The following is a 19576-nucleotide window of genomic DNA, read 5'->3' as shown; positions in this document are numbered from 1 at the left end:
GACTCAGGCCAACTTTTCCAAAACCCCCATCTGGGTTTTGTTGGGGATCAGCGACGGGTTTGTCACCACTGAAGTTTTTTTTGGGTGGGTTGTTTTCAAGTCCTGCTGATAACGTGTTCTCGCCCACATTACCCGGTCAATTTTTGGGGGCCGGCTCGGTAACCGAATTTTCCGGGAAAAAAACTAAACAGCTAAAACCTTATAACCATAGAAAGGGGGACACGAATGAAATACATTTAAATATTTTCCCACCCGCTTGAATGACCCCCCTCTGCACCCTCCCCCTTTTCCCTGCCTTGATGATGACCCCTTTACAACCCAGCTTATAGCAACTAAACCAAACCCTATAAATACAAACATTTCCCTTTGACAAAATATCTTTTTCATTAATAACAACAAAATGTCCTTCTCGGGACTGAAGGGGCCAATTTGCTTGTGGAAACAGCTCTCTCATGGAAACCAGAGAACCAAACCTTTTTTCACCTTTAACACCCTCTGGGGGCTTCCCCCCCACGAAGAGAGAAAATGTTTGGGCTCCTTGTTTAAGTTGGAGTTACACATTAAAATGACTCCTTGTTCCAAAACCAAAAAATGTACTGTACCCGGGGCCCCAAAACCCGCCAGTACTGCCCAAAACCTTTTTTTTAGTCTCTGGGGAAATTGTACAGCGCGTCTGTTTACAGAGATTAAAATTTCACTGTTGGTTCAATTAAATATATTTAAAAATATAATATAGTTTTATGTGTATTGTTTTTCCTTTTTGAAAGAAGCCCCGATTTTTGGGGGAAAAGGTGTTTTTAAAAAACAATTTAAATTGTGAAAGCCCTGACTGGGGTTTTTCCTTTCGTGAAAAAGGGGAATGCGTACACTTTAAAAAAATATTTACAGTTTACAAATGTATTTCTGTGGTTATTTTAAAATCTTTTTGGCATGGAGCGGGCCTTTTCTTTTTCCCCTAAATGCTTTGTAATGTTTTTCCTTTATCTTTTCTGCCATTTTTTCTGCGAGCTTGTTAAAGTCTCCCAAACAAACCGGGCCTCACCTAATTTTTTCTTTCTTCTTTTTTTGACGTTTTATCTGTCATATCTTTTACTTCTTGCCCTCTTTGTCCTCTTGGAATTTGACCATAGGAACTTCAGTGTTTACATCCTTTGTGCCATTCAAGGAGACCTTGTTTATGCTTGAGAGTGCCGGTGTGCGACTCTCTTACTATCATTCTGGAGGAAATACCATGGGTCGCGTGCCAGTCACAGCTAACCACAAACCCGAGCTGGGTGGAGAGGGGCATTTTTCATATAAATCATGGAAAATGACTGTGAGCGAGCCATTGCCCAAACTGATGAACAGCCATAAATAACTTCTCAAAATTTCATGTAGAAACAAGCTTGAGAAAAACAAAGGCAACTGAAACCCCTGGCCTGTTGTCCCGGGAAAAAAAGCCTTTTTTTTCTTGCTTTCCCGGGTACACCACAAAGGGCTAAAGGGGGGTTGAATGACCCCACCTTCCTTCAAAGGGAAAATTAACTCTGATTGAAATTTTGACATCGGTTTTTTTTTCCTGTAAAGAAAATACCTTCATTTTTCCCTCTCTTCCCCCCGCAGCGCACCAACAAGGCCGAGCCTCCCCCCCAAGCTGACCCCTCCCCCCCCTCCCCCCCACCCACTTCGGGACTTGGAAGTTTTTGGACAATCCTAAAAAACCAAGTCTGGACTCAATTCCCCTTTTTTAAAAAAACTTTGTTGTGGTTGGCCGGGGGGGAAGACCCCCAACCCTGCGGGAGGTTTTTTAGCGAGCTAACGAGAGGGTTCGTTTAAAATGATCCCTCATTTTTTTGGGAATTTTCTGAAGGATGTAGCCCTGTGTTGTGTGTGTGTGTGTGTGGGTGTGTGGTGTGTGTTGGTGTGTGTGTGGGTGTGTGTGTGGGTGTTGTTGTGTGTTGGCCCGCAAAAAAGGGGGGTCTAAAAAAAAGAAAAAAAATACTACATCGAGGGAAAGGTCCCCCGACCAAAGGGTATTTTCTTCCCCTGCAGCGAGACTTTCACTTGACGCTTTCTGATTTAAGATTTTAAATGAAAAATTTGGGCACTTGATAAAAATTTAGTCTTAAAAAAAGATAAAAATTTTCTAAAAATTTTGAAAAATAATTTTTTTTTTTTATCTTGGGAAGAACCAAAAAAAATACTTATCTTTCTTTCTCACTTCCCCCTTCCCCTCTTTTCCTCCTTCTTCCTCTCCTTTTCCTCATTTTCCCCTCTCCTTCTTTCCCCTCACTCTCTCTCTTTCCTCCTTCCTCTTCTTCTGATCCTCACTTCCTCTCTCTTCATTACTTCCTCTCTCTCTTCTCTTCTCACTTCTCTCTCTTTCTCACTTCCTCTCTTTCTTCCTCACTTCCTCTCTCTTTCTCACTCCTTCTCTTCTCTTCGTCACCTTCCTCTCTCTTCCTCACTCCTCGGCTGCCTAAACCTCCGGTTGTCTCAGTTACGTGCAAACAAGTTTCCCAAACTCTCCACATCTGGCCGGAGTTGCAAATAACCATGAACGTGGAAACAGGTCCTAGGAGTCTCAGGGTTCCCCCACCTGCCACATGAGATCCCCCTTTAACCCCTGGTAGTATAATATATTTATTATATATATATATATTATATATATATATAATAATATATTATATATATATAATAATATACAAAATTAAATATTATATTTCTTATCACTATCAGTTGCAGCCAGCATCAGAATAAACCTTGCATCATTTTGAATGCTTGAAATTGGCCTACTTCACTTCAGTCTTTCTCCCAGGACCAGTGGGCTTGGCATCATGGAAGAGAAGAGAGAAAGAAAGACAATAAAGAAAAAAAGAAAATCTCCCTAATAACCTGAGGGTCCCCCTTGAAGCACAAGGTGACGGTACAAGGACTGCAAGGAGAAAGAAGGATGTGGCAAACCCGACCTGGAAGCTGAAAGTTGTGGGGTGGGCAGTTCCGGGTGCTGGATGGTGTGGTGAAGAAATTCAACTTGGATGTAGTGGGTTTTGTTTTGGCAACATTTATGAATCAATTTAATTCAATTGTTCTTTTTAACCAATAAATAACTGTTTTCTAAGTCCCAGACTGCCAATCATTCACTAAATTGTAATTTCAATTAATAAAATTCTAATTCAATTAATCTTTTTTTAGTCACCAAGAGTGAAAGCAGAAAATGTAAAGAAATCCATGTTATGTTCTTCTTTACTGACTGACATTTGATGGGCATTCTTTAAAAAAAAACCAATTAGTTTTTAGAAATGTCTCATGATAAATTGTTTCTAGAAGTGTGTCATTCAACTTTTCTTTATCTTTAAGGAGGAAAAGAAAATTGCAAAACTCAATACTATTGAGTCGCAATATTTCTAGAATCCCAATAAATGAAAATCACAAGGATCAAATCTGGACAAAAGCACATGGTCCCAGCGCGGGAGGCACAATGACGGTCAGCAACACATCAGAAATGTTAAAGATGAAGACCGAGAGGAGAATCAGATCTCTGTGTGTGTGTGTGTGTGTGTGTGTGTGTGTGTGTGTGTGTGTGTGTGTGTGTGTGTGTGTGTGTGTGTGTGTGTGGGGTCTGCCCCCCTGTGTGTCTTATTAGTTCTGCTGGAGAGGTAAAGTCAGGACCCAAATCACAAATCACACCCCGAGCTTGGCTGTCTCCTTTCAACTTCCACAACAGTTGAGCTACATCTGTCTCTCTTTTCCTCGCTCCGTCCCTCTACGTCTTTCTCTCTTGTCTCTTCCCACGCCTGAAGTGTGTTGGCTTGCAGCACCATGTGTTTGTCCAAAGGTATGATGGGATGTATTGCAATGGAGCACAACTGATCATCTGATCAGAGCCTGTACAGGCCTTCTGTGGGACAGAGAGGGAGAAGAGGTGCTACCTCTATGGGGCTCAGAGGCAGGCTTATGTTTAGGTGTGGTTTGTTTAGTCTCAAGGTCACATTAGCTTAGCACTTGAGCTAACCACAGAAGCTTTGGGCTTACCAAAAGGGCACCCATGCCAACCAAAGGGTCATTGGGTTTAGCAGTGGAGCACTTGGAGCAACCAAAAGGGCACTTAGGCCAGCAAGAGAGGCACGTGGAAAACCTGTGGGCACTTGGAACAACTACATGGGCTCACTGCAGGGGCCCTTAGGTAATCTCCAGGGGCACTTGATCCATCTGAAAGGGCATTTACAGGCCAACCAGGATCGCCAACCTGAGGGTCACCAAAGAGCTAATCATAAAAAGAGGCGACACTCTCTCGCCCTCATAAATATCTAAGTACTGTTAACAGCATAAAGCATCAGTTACCTGTATGTTAGTCATGAACAACCACAAGCAGTGCTCTTCTGCTCAAATTATCAAAGCAATCCAGAGCGATATTTTAGGTTTACAAGCAATCCCGACAGGTAATTATTAACAAAAAGATGAAATCCTTATGGGTTTTTTCCCCCCAGCATGTTTCCTTGGATTAGGGTGGCCCCAAAATCATGGTAGCAAAGTAGATTTCCACATGGAAGCTGAAATGCAAAGAAAGAAAAGTAATCCACTTGTTTCTGAAACCTTATCCATGTGTTTTTAATAACCTTTCACAATAAAATGCTGGCTGCAAATAGAGCAGGATTGATTTTACAAGGTATTGTAGCATTAATTGCAGAACATATTAGCTAGTACTAATGCTACAAGCAGGTAAAGGTATAGGAAAACCTTTGGATTAAATACTGCCCTGGCCGTTGTTTACTAGCATAAACTGCCTTGTAAATAGGATTGGGATATTTTACATCTCTCCATTATTAATGCAAGCCCTGTGTTCAGTCTGAAATGCTCAGGTTGCCCTTATGCCAACTGGAAGGGCACTTAGGTCGACCAGAGGGGCACTTGGGCCAACTCCAGGAAAACCTGGGCATTTGAGTTGACTGAACAGTCATTTTAGGGACCTATAGGCAGTTAATTTAAAATAAATAAAATAATGAAGCATGAAACCGTCTAGTTAGCGCATGAAGTGGTTCCAGGCCCCTTGGCCTTATTTGTTTCAGCTACAGAGCCCTGGAGACACACCTCCTAGTAGGTTGTGCATGCTCAGGCTTGCATGATAGCTGTAAAAGACAAGTGTGATGAAGTACATACAGTAAGTCTTGAAATGTTTTTCATGTGTGTTCCTTTTTACATTTAAATTGGTTCAGTTGTGTCCCGCTGAAAACTGTTGTTATATGATCAAATCCTTATGTATGTTATTTTCCAGCCTAAGTACCGTCAGAGTTCAATAGAATTCAGATTGAAGGTTTTAAGATGTTATGCACAGTAAAGCTCTGTAGGTCTGAATGAAGTCCCAGACTAATCTGGCACTGTTATTGATCTAGGACATCATTGGATTTGGTTCAGGATATGATTACAGTACTTCTGTTTAGTGTACTGACCTCATATGCAGTGTTTAGCCTCTAACACGTTCAATCATATATCACTTTAGATGACCAATAAATTGCATAATTACAATACACAGAATGTTTCTTTTATTATAATTCATCCTAAACATCCATCCATCCATCCATCTTCATCCGCTTATCCGGTATCGGGTCGCGGGGGCAGCAGCTCCAGTAGGGGACCCCAAACTTCCCTTTCCCGAGCCACATCAACCAGCTCCGACTGGGGGATCCCGAGGCGTTCCCAGGCCAGGTTGGAGATATAATCTGTTCACCTAGTCCTGGGTCTTCCCCGAGGCCTCCTCCCAGCTGGACGTGCCTGGAACACCTCCCTAGGGAGGCGCCCAGGAGGCATCCTTACCAGAAGCCCGAACCACCTCAACTGGCTCCTTTCGACGTGAAGGAGCAGCGGCTCTACTCCGAGCTCCTCTCGGATGACTGAGCTTCTCACCCTATCTCTAAGGGAGACGCCAGCCACCCTCCTGAGGAAACCCATTTCGGCCGCTTGTACCCTGGATCTCGTTCTTTCGGTCATGACCCAGCCTTCATGACCATAGGTGAGGGTAGGAACGAAAACATAAACACCTAAACCTAAACATCACCTTTTTCAATTCAAACTTTTAAGTTTAATTTAATTACATTTTTTTATTAAATTTAACTTTTGAATTATGGACACCACTGTAAAGTGACTCAAGTCGGACTGGACTTGTACTAGGCCCTGATCTCATCCGAGATGGCTCTTTTTCCTTCTCTTCTGTGCCCTCCTCCTCTTCCTCCTCCTCTTATTCCAACTCTTCCTCTGTGAACTTGTTCTTGTCGTCCCCTGCCTCTCCCTCCTCCTCCCCTTGCTCTCTGTCAAATGAAGCTCAGCTCAAATTCTTTCATCTCTGCTTTAAATTCTCTCTCTCTACTGCGGTCAGCTGCCGTTTGCCCTTTTAACTAACATTGTAGCTTGTTTCAACGCTGCCGACTGCAGCGTTCTTGCTTAAAGTTCTCATATCATGCTCATTTTCAGCTTCATAATTGTATTTAGAGGTTGTACCAGAATGTGTGTTGAGCTCTCTGTTTTAGCTACAGAGTGAGGCCTCTCACTTCTGTTCCATCTTTTTTGGGAGTCGCACATCCGCATTAGCTAGGTAAGGACTGCTAGCCAGTCAGAAGCAGAGTCTGAGGGCCCTGACAGTACCTAGGTAAGGACTACTAGCCAGTCAGAAGCAGAGTATGAGGGTCCTGACAGTACCTAGGTAAGGACTACTAGCCAGTCAGAAGCAGAGTATGAGGGTCCTGACAGTACCTAGGTAAGGACTACTAGCCAGTCAGAAGCAGAGTATGAGGGCCCTGACAGTACCTAGGTAAGGACTACTAGCCAGTCAGAAGCAGAGTATGAGGGCCCTGACAGTACCTAGGTAAGGACTACTAGCCAGTCAGAAGCAGAGTATGAGGCCCTGACAGTACCTAGGTAAGGACTACCAGCCAGTCAGAAGCAGAGTATGAGGCCCTGACAGTACCTAGGTAAGGACTATAGCCAGTCAGAAGCAGAGTATGAGGGCCTGACAGTACCTAGGTAAGGATACTAGCCAGTCAGAAGCAGAGTATGAGGGCGTGTCATGATAGCAGCTAGGTGAGCATTATAACGTTGGTCTCTGAAGTAAAGGCTGGACTACACAGAGCTGTTTGGAGCAGGTTGTGAACAGTGGTTTCTGTTGGAGATGGTAAGTCCCTTTGGGGGGGGGGACTTTGGTTTTTTTTAACTTTGTAAACCTATTACATGCGCAAAAAAGATATATAACACAATAAACGAAAGGGAAAAAGCCAAAAAGCATAATATGAGCACATTAATACTGGACCAATGTCAAAGATTGTTGTTCCCATCAGTCACGTAGACACAAAAACATATACTCCAGTTTGAAAATAAAGGTAGTTACCCTTCATGGGAGTTCTTTTTGTCTTTTCCTCATTTCAAAACGCTGCATTCGTTTCTTTAACTCATTGTATTTCATTCAGTATGTGGGCACAAGGAAATACTTATTGGAATCTGGAGGGAAAATGTAAAAACAACAAATGCAGCTGGAGTGTGAAGTCCATGGCATATTACTACGTCCTCACACTGCGTCTGTGTCCTGACATGGCCCCAACCGTCTAACCGCATTTTGCCTTCTGGCACCCAGGGGAACATAAGGATCGCATATGCCTTTGGCAGGAGTCCACACCCACATTCCTCAGCTATGTGCTCACAAGCGTCCTCTCTGCCCCTCTGCCCCTCCCCCTCCCCCTCCCACTCCGCTCTGACAGCTAAAGCTTGGCCCACATTGCTGTGCACTGTAACAAAATGCAAACACTAAATCTTTTTTCCCCTGGACACGGGGGTGGGGGTGGGGGGGGGGTAAAAGCATACATTGTGCCACTTGTTGAACTAAGTTGAGCCTTCCAAGCTCTCATCAAAAGGCAATTGGCAAAACTGTCTTCTGTTATGCATGTAGTTTCAGGGATGGGATTTATTTGCTCATGCTGATACTCATTCCACAGACGTTTTCTTTAGTGTGAAATTCAGCCCTGTAGGACCGGCAGACTTTTGTCTTTGACAATAATGTCAAAGACAAAAGAATCAAGCAGTGGAACCAGTCAAGACTGCAACCTCTTATGAACCCTTTTTAGCCAGGGCTTTTTATGAGAGAAGACCCCGGTGGCTTTTCTAGTTAAAGGTTATCTTTTACTCACAACTCAAAGTCAAAGACACTGGGGCCAGAGAGGCTGTGCAGTTTGTTGTCTGGGGTGAATGGGTTCAGTGGTAGGGGGTGCATGGTGCAGAATGTGGCTGTAAGAAAAAGCCAGGAGGAATCATTGTGGGGAAGAAATGAGATGCCAGAACTCCAGTGCAGAGCACAAGCAGAGGATTTTCTGTCTTTTATACAACAAGCCTCTGCACATGGCTTAAATCTCCTGTTGTGGGATCTTTTATCATCCTGTGACAATGCATACCTTCCAGGTTTTAATTGTGGACACTGCATAAAGAGCAGGAAATATAATTATTTGACTCTCCATCTATTCTATACTTTGTATTAATTTTCAGACTGTAGATTGATAGCTGACAATCCACATTGGCGTTTGCCATCTCGCCCCGGGCTTTTATACGATTCAAAATGTAAGCAATGCGACATTAGGCCCACCTTATGTCACATCCTACTATGCTTTGGACATAACCCTATGCAATAAAAACTAAAATAGATTTAGTCTTGTGAAGTACTAGTCTTCATTACATAACTCACTTGTATTTTTTTACTTGGACCCTCATTAATTGCTACCAGGGTAGAAACGATTCTTCCCGGGGTCCACACATAAAAAGCACATAATACAACATACATGAACACTCAACAACAAACCCAAATTCCCCACACAGCACCCTGTAGATTCCTCATAGCCACACAGAACCCTCTCAACTGTGACCTGGAAATGTCAGTAAGCTTGTTATGAAAAGTGACCTTAGGCCAGACGACCACAGTTGAGGTATTAGGGTACTTAGTGCTATTAATGAAACACATATTAGACTTTTGGGTTTACAATAATTTGTGACTGACTGCTCTGGAGGCTGGAATCAGCGGCAGTAGATATTATATATATACTGTATATACAGTATGTATATATATAATAATAATAATAATAATACATTTTATTTAAAGACACCTTTCATGGCACTCAAGACGCCGCACAGGGAATTCAAAAATTAAAGAACAGCAAAAAATACTATACAACAGCAAAACAAATACTATACAACAGCAAACAAATACATACAACAGCAAAACAAATACTATACAACAGCAAACAAATACTATACAGCAAACAAAACAAACATAAACAAAAACAAAACTATACAACAAAAAAACAAATACTATAAAACAAAAAAAAATCCTATCAACAGAAAAACAAATACTATACAACAGAAAGGCGGAGCAACGAGATTTAAGGGAATAGGCAGTTATAAACGATGTGTTTTTAGTTGTGATTTGAAATGGGGAATGAATCAATGTTTCTGATTTGGGGGGTAGTGAGTTCCAGAGCGGGGAGCAGAGCGGCTAAATGCTCTGCCCCCATGGGTGAGACGGCGGGGGGGACAGACAGGTTTATGGAGGAAAGGATCTGAGGAGCGGAAGGGAGTGGGACGCTGGAGGAGATCAGACAAATATGGGGGGCGAGGTTGTGGATGGCCTTGAATGCTAATGAAAGGATTTTGAATTGATACGGAACTGGACCGGGAGCCAGTGGAGCTGTTGGAGGACAGGAGTGATGTGGTGGATGGAGGGGGTTCGAGTTATGATGCGGGCAGTTTGAATTCTGGACCAATTGAAGTTTGTGGAGGGATTTGTGAGCGAGACCGAAGAGGAGAGAGTTGCAAAAATCGAGACGGGAAGTGACGAGACTGTGGACAAGAATTGCAGCAGTGTGGGGGTAAGGGAGGGCGGAGGCGATTGATGTTACGTAGGTGGAAGTAGGCAGACCGGGTAATGTTATTGACATGGGGTTGAAAGGATAATGTGCTGTCAAGGAGACACCAGACTCTTAACCTTGGGGGAGGGTGAGACGGAGCATTGTCAATTGTGAGAGAAAAACCGTCTGTTTTGGAAAGAGTGGCTTTGGTGCCAATGAGGAGAACCTCGGTTTTATTGCTGTTTAACTTTGAGGAAGTTTTGGGTGAGCCAGATTTTTTTCAGAGATGCAATCCGAAAGGGAGGTGGGCGGGAGAGTGGACGAGGGTTTGGTGGAGAGGTAGAGCTGGTGCCCATCGGCGTAACAGTGGAAGTGAATGTTAAATTTGCGGAAGATATTGCCGAGGGAAGCAGGTAAATGTGAAGAGTAGGGGCCCAAACAGAGCCCTGGGGCACACCTGAAGTGACGGAGGAGGGAATGGATTCACAGGACTTGAGTTGAATGAACTGTGTGCGACCAGAGAGGTAAGATGTGAACCGTCTAACGGAGTGGGGTGATGCCAATGGAAGATAGCCTATTGAGGAGGGGGGGTGACAGATGGTGTCAAATGCTGCACTCAGGTCGAGGAGGATGAGGATGGTGAGGAGTCCAGAATCAGCTGCCATGAGGAGGTCGTTGGGATTTGATGAGTGCTGTTTCAGTGCTATGGAGGGGGCGGAAACCGGACTGGAACTGTTCATACAGGTTATTGTGGGATAGGTGAGAATGGAGTTGAGAGGCAACTGTTTTTCAAGAATTTGGAGAGGAAGGGAAGATTGGAAATAGGACGGAAGTTGTTGAAGTTGGATGGGTCGGCACCAGGTTTTTTCAAAATAGGGGTGATGGCAGCAGTTTTGAAGGATGTAGGGACGGGTTTTCCAGTGGTAAGGGGAGTGGATGATAGCAGAGATGAGGGGGACAAGGGAGGGAAGACAGGCTTTAACAAGTTGGGTGGGAGGGGATCAAGTTTACAAGTAGATGGCTTGGGAATTCCGGTGAGTTCTGTGATTTCTGAAATGTGGGAGACGGAGGGAGGAGAATGAGTGTGTGGATGAATGAAGGTTATCTGAGATGCTGAGGTGAGGGATTGATCCAAGATGCTGGTGGATGTTCTTGATTTTTTTCTGTGAAAAAGGACATTACCGAGTTGCAGAAGGAGGTAGTGTACAAATGGGGAGGGGGAGAGTCCAGGGGTTGGGTGACATGTTAAGTAAGGAGAACAGTGACTTGGAGTTCCTTTTTTGGCCGTGATTATTGTGGAGTAGTAGTGGGATTTGGTGCTGGCAATAGAGTCCTTGTAACGTAGGATGTGGTTGTTGTACATTTCTTTGTGAATAGTGAGACCAGTTTTCTATGGAGACGTTCAAGTTGCCGACCTTTGGCTTTCATGAGACGCAGATCGGGGGGGAACCAAGGGGCGGAGACGGAGAAAGAAACAGATCTGCTTTTCAACGGTGCAAGAGAATTGAGAAAATTATGGAGTCCAGTGTTGTAATGAGAGACCAGATCATCGGGGGTGGAGAGATTGTGAGTGTCAGGAAGGGGGGAGGAGGTGGATAGTTGAAGTGAGGGTGGCAGGGTTGATATTCTTTATGTTCCGAAATGAAATAAGGCGTGGTATTTTGAGATGGAGAGACTGAGTTTCACTGTAAATGAGAGGAGAAAATGGTCAGTTATGGAGAGTTCATCTGCTGTAAGGTCAGATGGGGTGACACCAGAGCAGCAGATTAAGTCCAGAATATGTCCTTTGGAGTGTGTCGGAAAAGTGGTAGTTGCTGACATCCAAAACTGTCTAAGCAGGAGGTGAAGTCTTTGGTGAGAGCAGGTTTATATTGTCCATGTGGAATTGAATCGCCCAGCAGTATTATATTTGGGAGAGAGAGGATAAGTGGGTAAGGAAGCAGCAAAGTCATTTAAAAAATCCTATTCGGTTTAGGGGGCGGGAGACAGTAGCAATGATGGTTGGAGTGGGACCAGACAATTTTGCAGACAGCAGATTCAAAGGAGCTGAAGACAGACTCAGACACCGGCGAGACCTTCCACTTCTCGCGGTATATTATCGCGAGACCTCCTCCCCTGCCAGAGCCACGGGGTTGACAGATGTAAACAAATCCACTAGGAGTGGATTCATTGAACTTCAGAAAAGATGTTGGGCTGTTGCCATGTCTCGGGTTAAACAGAAAAAGTCTAGCTTACGATCGGGGATGAAGTCCTGAATGAGTTGTCCCTTGCCTGTCAGTGAGCGGATGTTGAGCAGAGCGAAGTTGAGTGAGGTGTCACAGCTGGTGGCGGTGCTAGCCGACCGGGCTATATATATATATATACATACTGTATATATACTGTATATATATAAAGCCAAGAAACATAATATGAACACTTTAAGAAGAAGTAATTAAATAATTTAATTATCTATTCTATTCTGAAAATAATGGTATGGTCCCACCAGTCGATCTTTTGGACAACCAGGTAGATTCATCCTTCTGTATGTAATAACTGATCTGAGCTCAGTAGTCCACTAGCTCTCCCCCTCATGCCCCAGCCTTCTCCAGCCAATGGTGAGGGACTAGGAGCCGCTCGGCCTCTTGGTCATGTTAGTACCAAACCAGAATGGGCTGATATCATCTTCTGCATGCTATCTCTTTGTTATTGTTGAATGACACATGTGACACATCTTTGACACAGAAGTACATTTATTCAGGTCTTAATACATTAATATTGAACAAGTTACATATTCTTATTGATTGCAAATCACACCGCACAGTTCCAATGTATTCCTGTAAATAAGTTCAATGTAACAGATTTTTTGTATTTTTTTAAATATTTAATGGGAACTCATCCTTTTGTTACGAGGAGCACTTTGTTATAAAATGTAAGTAAAAGTGCAATATCTTTCTACTCATAAAATTACAAAAATTGGTCCAGAATCTGCATTCGGAGCAGGACTTCTCTGACAGACTAAATATTGTGTTTTTCCATTTTAAAAATGCAATATATCTTTACATTTGTTTTTCTCAGTAATTTGCTTTTTGATGCTATTTTCTAAAAACTGTAGCTAAATACAAGAAATACAACATTGTCAGTTTACAAAAGCTTAGCATATTAATCACTGCATCATCTATTTTCTAAATAAACTTCATTTTTCCATATAACTATCTGGAACATAGAGTTTTGACAACAACAACACCATAATATCTCACAGCGCTATGTTACAATAAAATATCTCTGTCATAAGTCCAAAGCAAAGAAAAATATAACAATAGCAACATAAAATTAAGGAATACAATGCATAGATTCAATCATTTAAAAATGTAGAGATATAATTTACTTAGTACAGCTCTTACTTTTAGAGTGAATCCTGTGACACTGACTACATGGATTCATTACAGTTCATCCTGACTTGAGTGACCGGCACAAACATATATAATTCTGAACATATAATAAAAATGCTAAATATATCACTTTGACTTCAAAGGCAAATTTGGCTATAGTACACTATGGCATGTTTGGATAAGAAAAGGCAACACCTGGCACCAAAGCCGAACAGCAGCTTCCTTTACGGCCTTTTGAAATGTCGAGATTCCATTAAACCTGCCCCACTCCCAGGCTTTCTTAAAAATCAATGTCAGGTCATGTGCCATTACTGGCAGTATGCAAGTTTTTATTCCAAACTAATAAACGCATTCTCATTAGCGGGTTCGTATGATTTCGTACGAAATGCACACCAATGTGTGTGACATCCGACCAAATTAGGAGACTGCCGGACTGTGAGCCGGCTGCAGAGACGCCTGTCGTTTCAGAAGCCGTTGCAGTTGTGTTTAGTCGACAAACGGTGATCGTCACAGTAGTCTCCCATTGCCAGACCGTCCTCCACAGCGCGGCGGAGGAAGGTTTGGCTAGTTCACACAGCATGCTGCGATGGGAGGAAAACATGCTCTGGTTTATTGGCATTTCTTTAAACCAATCAGAATCATCATGAGACATGGTGCCTCTGCTAAATAGTCTCAGGAAGGAAGTAGTTTTGGTGGAACGTGTACGCTCAGAAGTAGTTTTAGTTGTCAACAGAAAACTAAGATTGGACAGATAGTCTAGCTAGCTGTCTGGATTTACCCTGCAGAGATCTGAGGACCAGGTCACCATAGTCCTCAGATTGGACAGATAGTCTAGCTAGCTGTCTGGATTTACCCTGCAGAGACCTAAGGACCAGGTAACCATAGTCCTCTGATTGGACAGATAGTCTAGCTAGCTGTCTGGATTTACCCTGCAGAGACCTGAGGACCAGGTAACCATAGTCCTCAGATTGGACAGATAGTCTAGCTAGCTGTCTGGATTTACCCTGCAGAGACCTGAGGACCAGGTAACCATAGTCCTCAGATTGGACAGATAGTCTAGCTAGCTGTCTGGATTTACCCTGCAGAGACCTGAGGACCAGGGAACCATAGTCCTCAGATTGGACAGATAGTCTAGCTAGCTGTCTGGATTTACCCTGCAGAGACCTGAGGACCAGGGAACCATAGTCCTCAGATTGGACAGATAGTCTAGCTAGCTGTCTGGATTTACCCTGCAGAGACCTGAGGACCAGGGAACCATAGTCCTCAGAAATCAGCCGCAGGTTAGAGCGCCAACACAAATGAAGTGGAAGGTAACGGGACATCCAAAAAGAGAGACATCCGGCGGAATTTCTGGTGACGCCGGAGATATCCCAGAAGTGGAACATGGTGGATATACACTACCATCATATATGGTTGTGAAATACATACGAATTACAGTGCATTCCTTTTACATAGCCATTTGTAATTATGGTTCACGAGAACAGACTGAACTAATTAAAGAACTTTAAATAAAAACCTGCATACTCAGAGCCCTTGACACATGATCAGACACACGCTGATACGTGTGGTTTCTGGATAAATCATGCAATAAACATTGACAATAATGTAGACTAAGCAGTTTTAGTTTGTTATCTTTCAGCCACCGAACCAGTCGACTTCATTAGAAGCAGTCATGTTTACAGACACCGTCTTCACAAAGGTAGCCACAATCTGGGACACTACTTGTGACTCAGTGTAATACGTCACTGACAGGCTGACAGGCTCATTGTTAGTACAGCGATAAGTGGGAAAAGCAAGTCAGAAAATGCAAATATACATGCTAGATTAAATACTTAACACTTAGTGGTGTTTTTTCAAGGGCTAAAAAATTATTCAAATAGACTTGTTATTAAGGAGATGATTGGAGCTATCAAGTCACGTTAGCTTTATGCTATCAAATGTTGAAAAAGACATAGTGATGGGTAGAGGTAGGAGGGGCAGAGTGAAAGTGGAGTCTCATTCAAAGCAGTAAAGCTGATTCTACAGGTCATCAGAAGGCTCTTTTTGGACCAGAAGGAATCAGACTGTACTGTTTAAATCAGTCACACTAACCTTTTGAGACATAGAACATTTATTTAAGAAAAGTTCTGAAACTGAACACGGGACAGGCTGGTTACTCACAGTGTCTTTAGTGACTCTCTGACAGGTATGGGACTGGAGCATATCTTTTATCCACCATCCTGCCTTGACCTCTTAACATTCACAGAGCTGCGAAGCGTTCAGGACACCCAACAATGACAATCTACAGTCACTCGTTTCTTCACAACTTCTAAAAAAAAACATTAACCCCCCAAAAAATTGTGAAAGCAGGGTACTGGAATTAAATATTTCGCTGCACTTTTCTTCAAGACTGCTGGATTTGAGTATCTTCTGGACCGTAGACATTTTACAATATAATATAAAACCCTTCAAGCCTGCAGTCGATATCTACTTTGTTAGGCACAATAAATAGGCCCCTGTGGTATTAAGGTTCAGAGTGACCAATGACTCAGAACAATTCTGATGTCTGAGTGCAGCTTATGCACCAGCATAAATCTATATTAACTACAAATAATTTAGGTCTCAAATATATACTCAATCCAGTAAAGATCTACTACATCATTGTAATATACATTCGTAATGCATGTACAAGAAATCAGAAAGTGTGTAAGCGTTTTTACAGCCTGATTGAGAAGAATCCTCAAGCCCACATCGGTCCACTCGACGTGTGTTTGACAGAATCACTATCCAGTTTCTGCTGCCTTGACTTTTGCTTCTGCTCTGTAAACACTATTTACAGTCTTAGAAAATACACGAAGATGCCTGATTTTACAAACTGTATGATGACACTATGTACATTTGGGCAACAACAAAGAGAGTTATTATCTAACATCGTCCGAGGATCCCTTTGAGAAGTCTCTCACTTTTTATCATGTCAGTCCACGAACACCCATGAGCCAGATTGCCTTCATAATTCTCCGTAGTGGTAATCAATGATCACTACACTGTACATACAAAAAGGTGGATTGTGGGAACACAGTAAACATGGTGGTGTGAGTCGGTGCACTTCTACAGATTGTGCTGCTGCTGTTGATGATGATGAGATCAAATTGGCTGTGTCTCTTGCAAAAATCCACAGACACAACCGCTGTATAGTAACTTTAGTGGCAAACTGGAGAGGCGGGTTTCAGTTTGGCTCTTATGTTAAGGCAAAATGTTTGGCACTTAGTTTGTACAAATGATTTGATATTTCAAAAATAATTCACCATTTCAGGGGCTCTAATGGAGATGGCGTCCTCAGCTGATCCCGACCAGTCTCAGTCTGCCGAAGTGATCCGAAGAATGTTTTTTAAACAGAAATGTTGATGGTACAGAAACTGCAGGAGAATTTTGGTTGAGTATTAAACATCCTAAGATACACTTTTTTATAGTCTCAAATGAGTTCTTATGGCGCCTTTTACCAAAACAGCAACAGCACTTGAGCTTCTACCCTGACACCCAGCTGTGTGTGGTGGTCTTCACTCCGTGGGAGAAACCTTGTTGGGTCACCATCGGATCAAAGTTGAAGTCCAGAGAGTCCCCATCCATCAGAGTGTCATGGAGGACCGTCTCCATGTCAAACTCAAACTTCTCGATGGACATGTCGTCCAGGTCGCTGGGCAGCTTCTCTGGGTGCAAGGGCTGTGGCAGGCCCGGTCGGCCGTATCCGTTGGTGTTGAGAGGGCAGAAGCCCCCGTGCATGCCTCCCACGCTGAGGTGGCTGGAGAGGCCATAAGGCATCTGCATCGGGCTTTTAGCTATAGGCAAACGCGTGGTGCCCCCGCTGTGGCTCAGGGACATGAGCAAGCGGCCATTCATAGCAGGTGACGTGGCCCGACCCTGGCTGTGCACATTGTGGGGGTGAGTGTGAGACAGACCGTGCAGGTGACCATTCCCTCCTCCCATGAGTTTGGCTACATGCTGGCTGCTGCTGTATGGCGGCAGCATGCAGCCCCCGCTGGACTGAGACACCACAGTGTCCACAGACGGCATGAGGTCTCCGTGCTGGTCGGTATCTGATGTCAGTAGTTCCTTCAGCAGCCCCGCGGGGCAGCTGTACTGGCCCATACCGGGCCCGAAGCTGGGCTTACTCTCGTTCAGTGTCTGCAGCGGCATTGACGACAGTGTGTTCATTCCTGCTTGGCCGTACACACACTTGCGGTACTCCTGCTGAGGCTGCGCAACCATGCTGGGGGAGCTGTAAGCGGGGTACCCAGGGCTCGGCTGCATCATCGGAGAGGGGGAGGACTGGGAGGAGCCAGGGGTCGTCGCCCCTCCTCCAACCTGAGAGTTGTTGGGCGAGAGCAGGTTCAGGTTGTCCAGAAGGTTCTCCATGACATTCTCCGAACTGTGTCCCAGAGAGCCTGTCATCTCAGTGAGACTGGGCAGCGTCATCTTGGCCCCGGGGGCTCCCGGGTAGCCCATATGCACGTCTGCCTCCACAAGGTCATCCTCCGGCATGAAGGGGGAGAGGCGGCCGCTCAAAGTGCTGGCGTTGGAGCTGGTCCGAGGCCTGAAGCTGTTCCATGCATCAAAGTCGTCGTTGCTGTGGGAGTTGGGGCTGCCAGGCCACTTAGAGTAGGACCCCGGGCTGTCTGCGCCTCCGTCAGGGCCGCCCTGCAGGGACAGCTGTGGGGAGACAGGGACACTCTCAGTGTACCAATAGACATACGGTATATGCCAGGGACAGTCAGTGTAACATATGCTTTGGGCAGAAACCATTGGCAATGAAACACAGGGTTTAATTGTACTAAAAATATTACAATAGTATTCTGGGTAATAAATATAAGTATCAATAATGTGATAATATTACAAACATGACACTTAAAGAGACAATAAGAAAAATGGTTGAGGTGTACATATGACTACCAAACACATTCATTCATTCAGAGTTCATTTCCTTCTCCTCTACTAATTAATAAGTCCAAAATGTTGTATTTTGTATTTCTAATGTAGCCAGTAAACCAAGAAAAGACCAATTTTGGCTTTGGATATTACCCAAATCCCATATGATGGCTGGTCTTTATCATGATGCATCATGCTGTCATATCAACCAGCTCAAAATATTTGACAATAATTGATGAAAACACTCTTATCAACATAGAGCCACCCACTGATCGATGTCGGAGCAAAAAAAGCATTATATGTTGTTTTTTTAATTCATGTACCTTCTTCTTTGCTGCCCGCCCTCTGCTCTTGGTGAACTTGCTGTTGTTGTCCATGGAGGCTGCCCGGCGTCGCGGGGACTTGCCGCTCTTCCCGCCCTCCGGGTTTAGCATCCACCACGAGCTCTTCCCCGTCCCCTCATTCTGGACGCGAATAAAGCGGCTGTGCAGCGACAGGTTGTGTCTGATGGAGTTCTGGAGGAGAGGGAGAGAGAGGGAAGCTGGGTGAGCAGCAGACAAACAAAGAGATTTGTGTTTGCCCTTTTCCCACAAACACCTCCGATCTGCTTTAGCACGCAAGTGCAAATCCATCAGTACAGGTGGTTGTCTTTAAAAACACGCCTGGCTGCAGCTGAATTACAGAAAGAGGAGATCTAATGCCATGTGCAATTTAAAGAAATGCATGTGCACACACGCACCTACGCATGCACACACACACGCACGCATGCACGCACGCACGCACACACACACCCACACACACACAATCACACACACACACACACACACACACACACTCTAGATGTCAATAAATTCACTCCATGAGCAATACATCCTGAACAGAACCGCAAACACTCTTATCTCCAAACATAGCGTAGATGTTGGCCTTTATTTCCTTCACAAAAACAGAAGGGCCCATTGTAAAACACTCACATTCCACCTGACTACGTGTCTTGTCTGAACCAGCACAGAATCAAAGGGAGGAAACAGACTAATCTTTCCTCCTTACAGACACATTAATACTGCGCTCTAACGTTGCTTAGTGACACCCCCAGTGGAAAAACTAATTTTTGTGCGAGAAGCTAGTGAAGCATTATTAAGACACGGCAAACAAGAGGGAGAATACTGGGCAAATGTCTGCTAAGCAAACCAGAGAAAGTGAGACATAGTTTCTGTTTTACTTTACTGGAACCACTGTGCTGTACTGGGGCACTTCAAACTTGATTTTTGTTTATAACTATTTTATAATTCATTTAGTTATGATTTCTAAATGAACTCTAAATCAGTGACCATTTACCCTCAGAGAATAATTTACACTCTGCCTCTGTATGGTTTTGTAATAAGCATAAGCCAGCCATTACTGTGCATGCGTAAAGCTTGTTGTTTCGGAAAGAAAAGGGCGGAACTCCCGGCA

General features: G+C 43.9%; 1 protein-coding gene across 1 annotated transcript in view; it reads right to left on the bottom strand.

Moving 5' to 3' along the window:
• Positions 1-15274: 15274 nt before the first annotated feature.
• Positions 15275-19576, bottom strand: part of foxo1a (forkhead box O1 a) — a 31017-nt gene continuing 26715 nt past the window's right edge. Inside the window, exons 2-3 of the mRNA XM_032504141.1 lie at positions 18448-18639; positions 15275-17908 (exon numbers count right to left, since the gene is read on the bottom strand). Coding sequence (XP_032360032.1) covers positions 16727-17908; positions 18448-18639 — 1374 coding nt within the window. The 3' untranslated portion in view covers positions 15275-16726. The remainder of the gene's footprint in view (positions 17909-18447; positions 18640-19576) is intronic.

The sequence above is a fragment of the Etheostoma spectabile genome, chromosome 3 (assembly GCF_008692095.1).
Source record: "Etheostoma spectabile isolate EspeVRDwgs_2016 chromosome 3, UIUC_Espe_1.0, whole genome shotgun sequence".
NCBI lineage: Eukaryota > Metazoa > Chordata > Actinopteri > Perciformes > Percidae > Etheostoma > Etheostoma spectabile.
The sequence above is the reverse complement of the archived record's forward strand: the minus strand, read 5'-3'. Positions and strand labels throughout refer to the sequence as shown.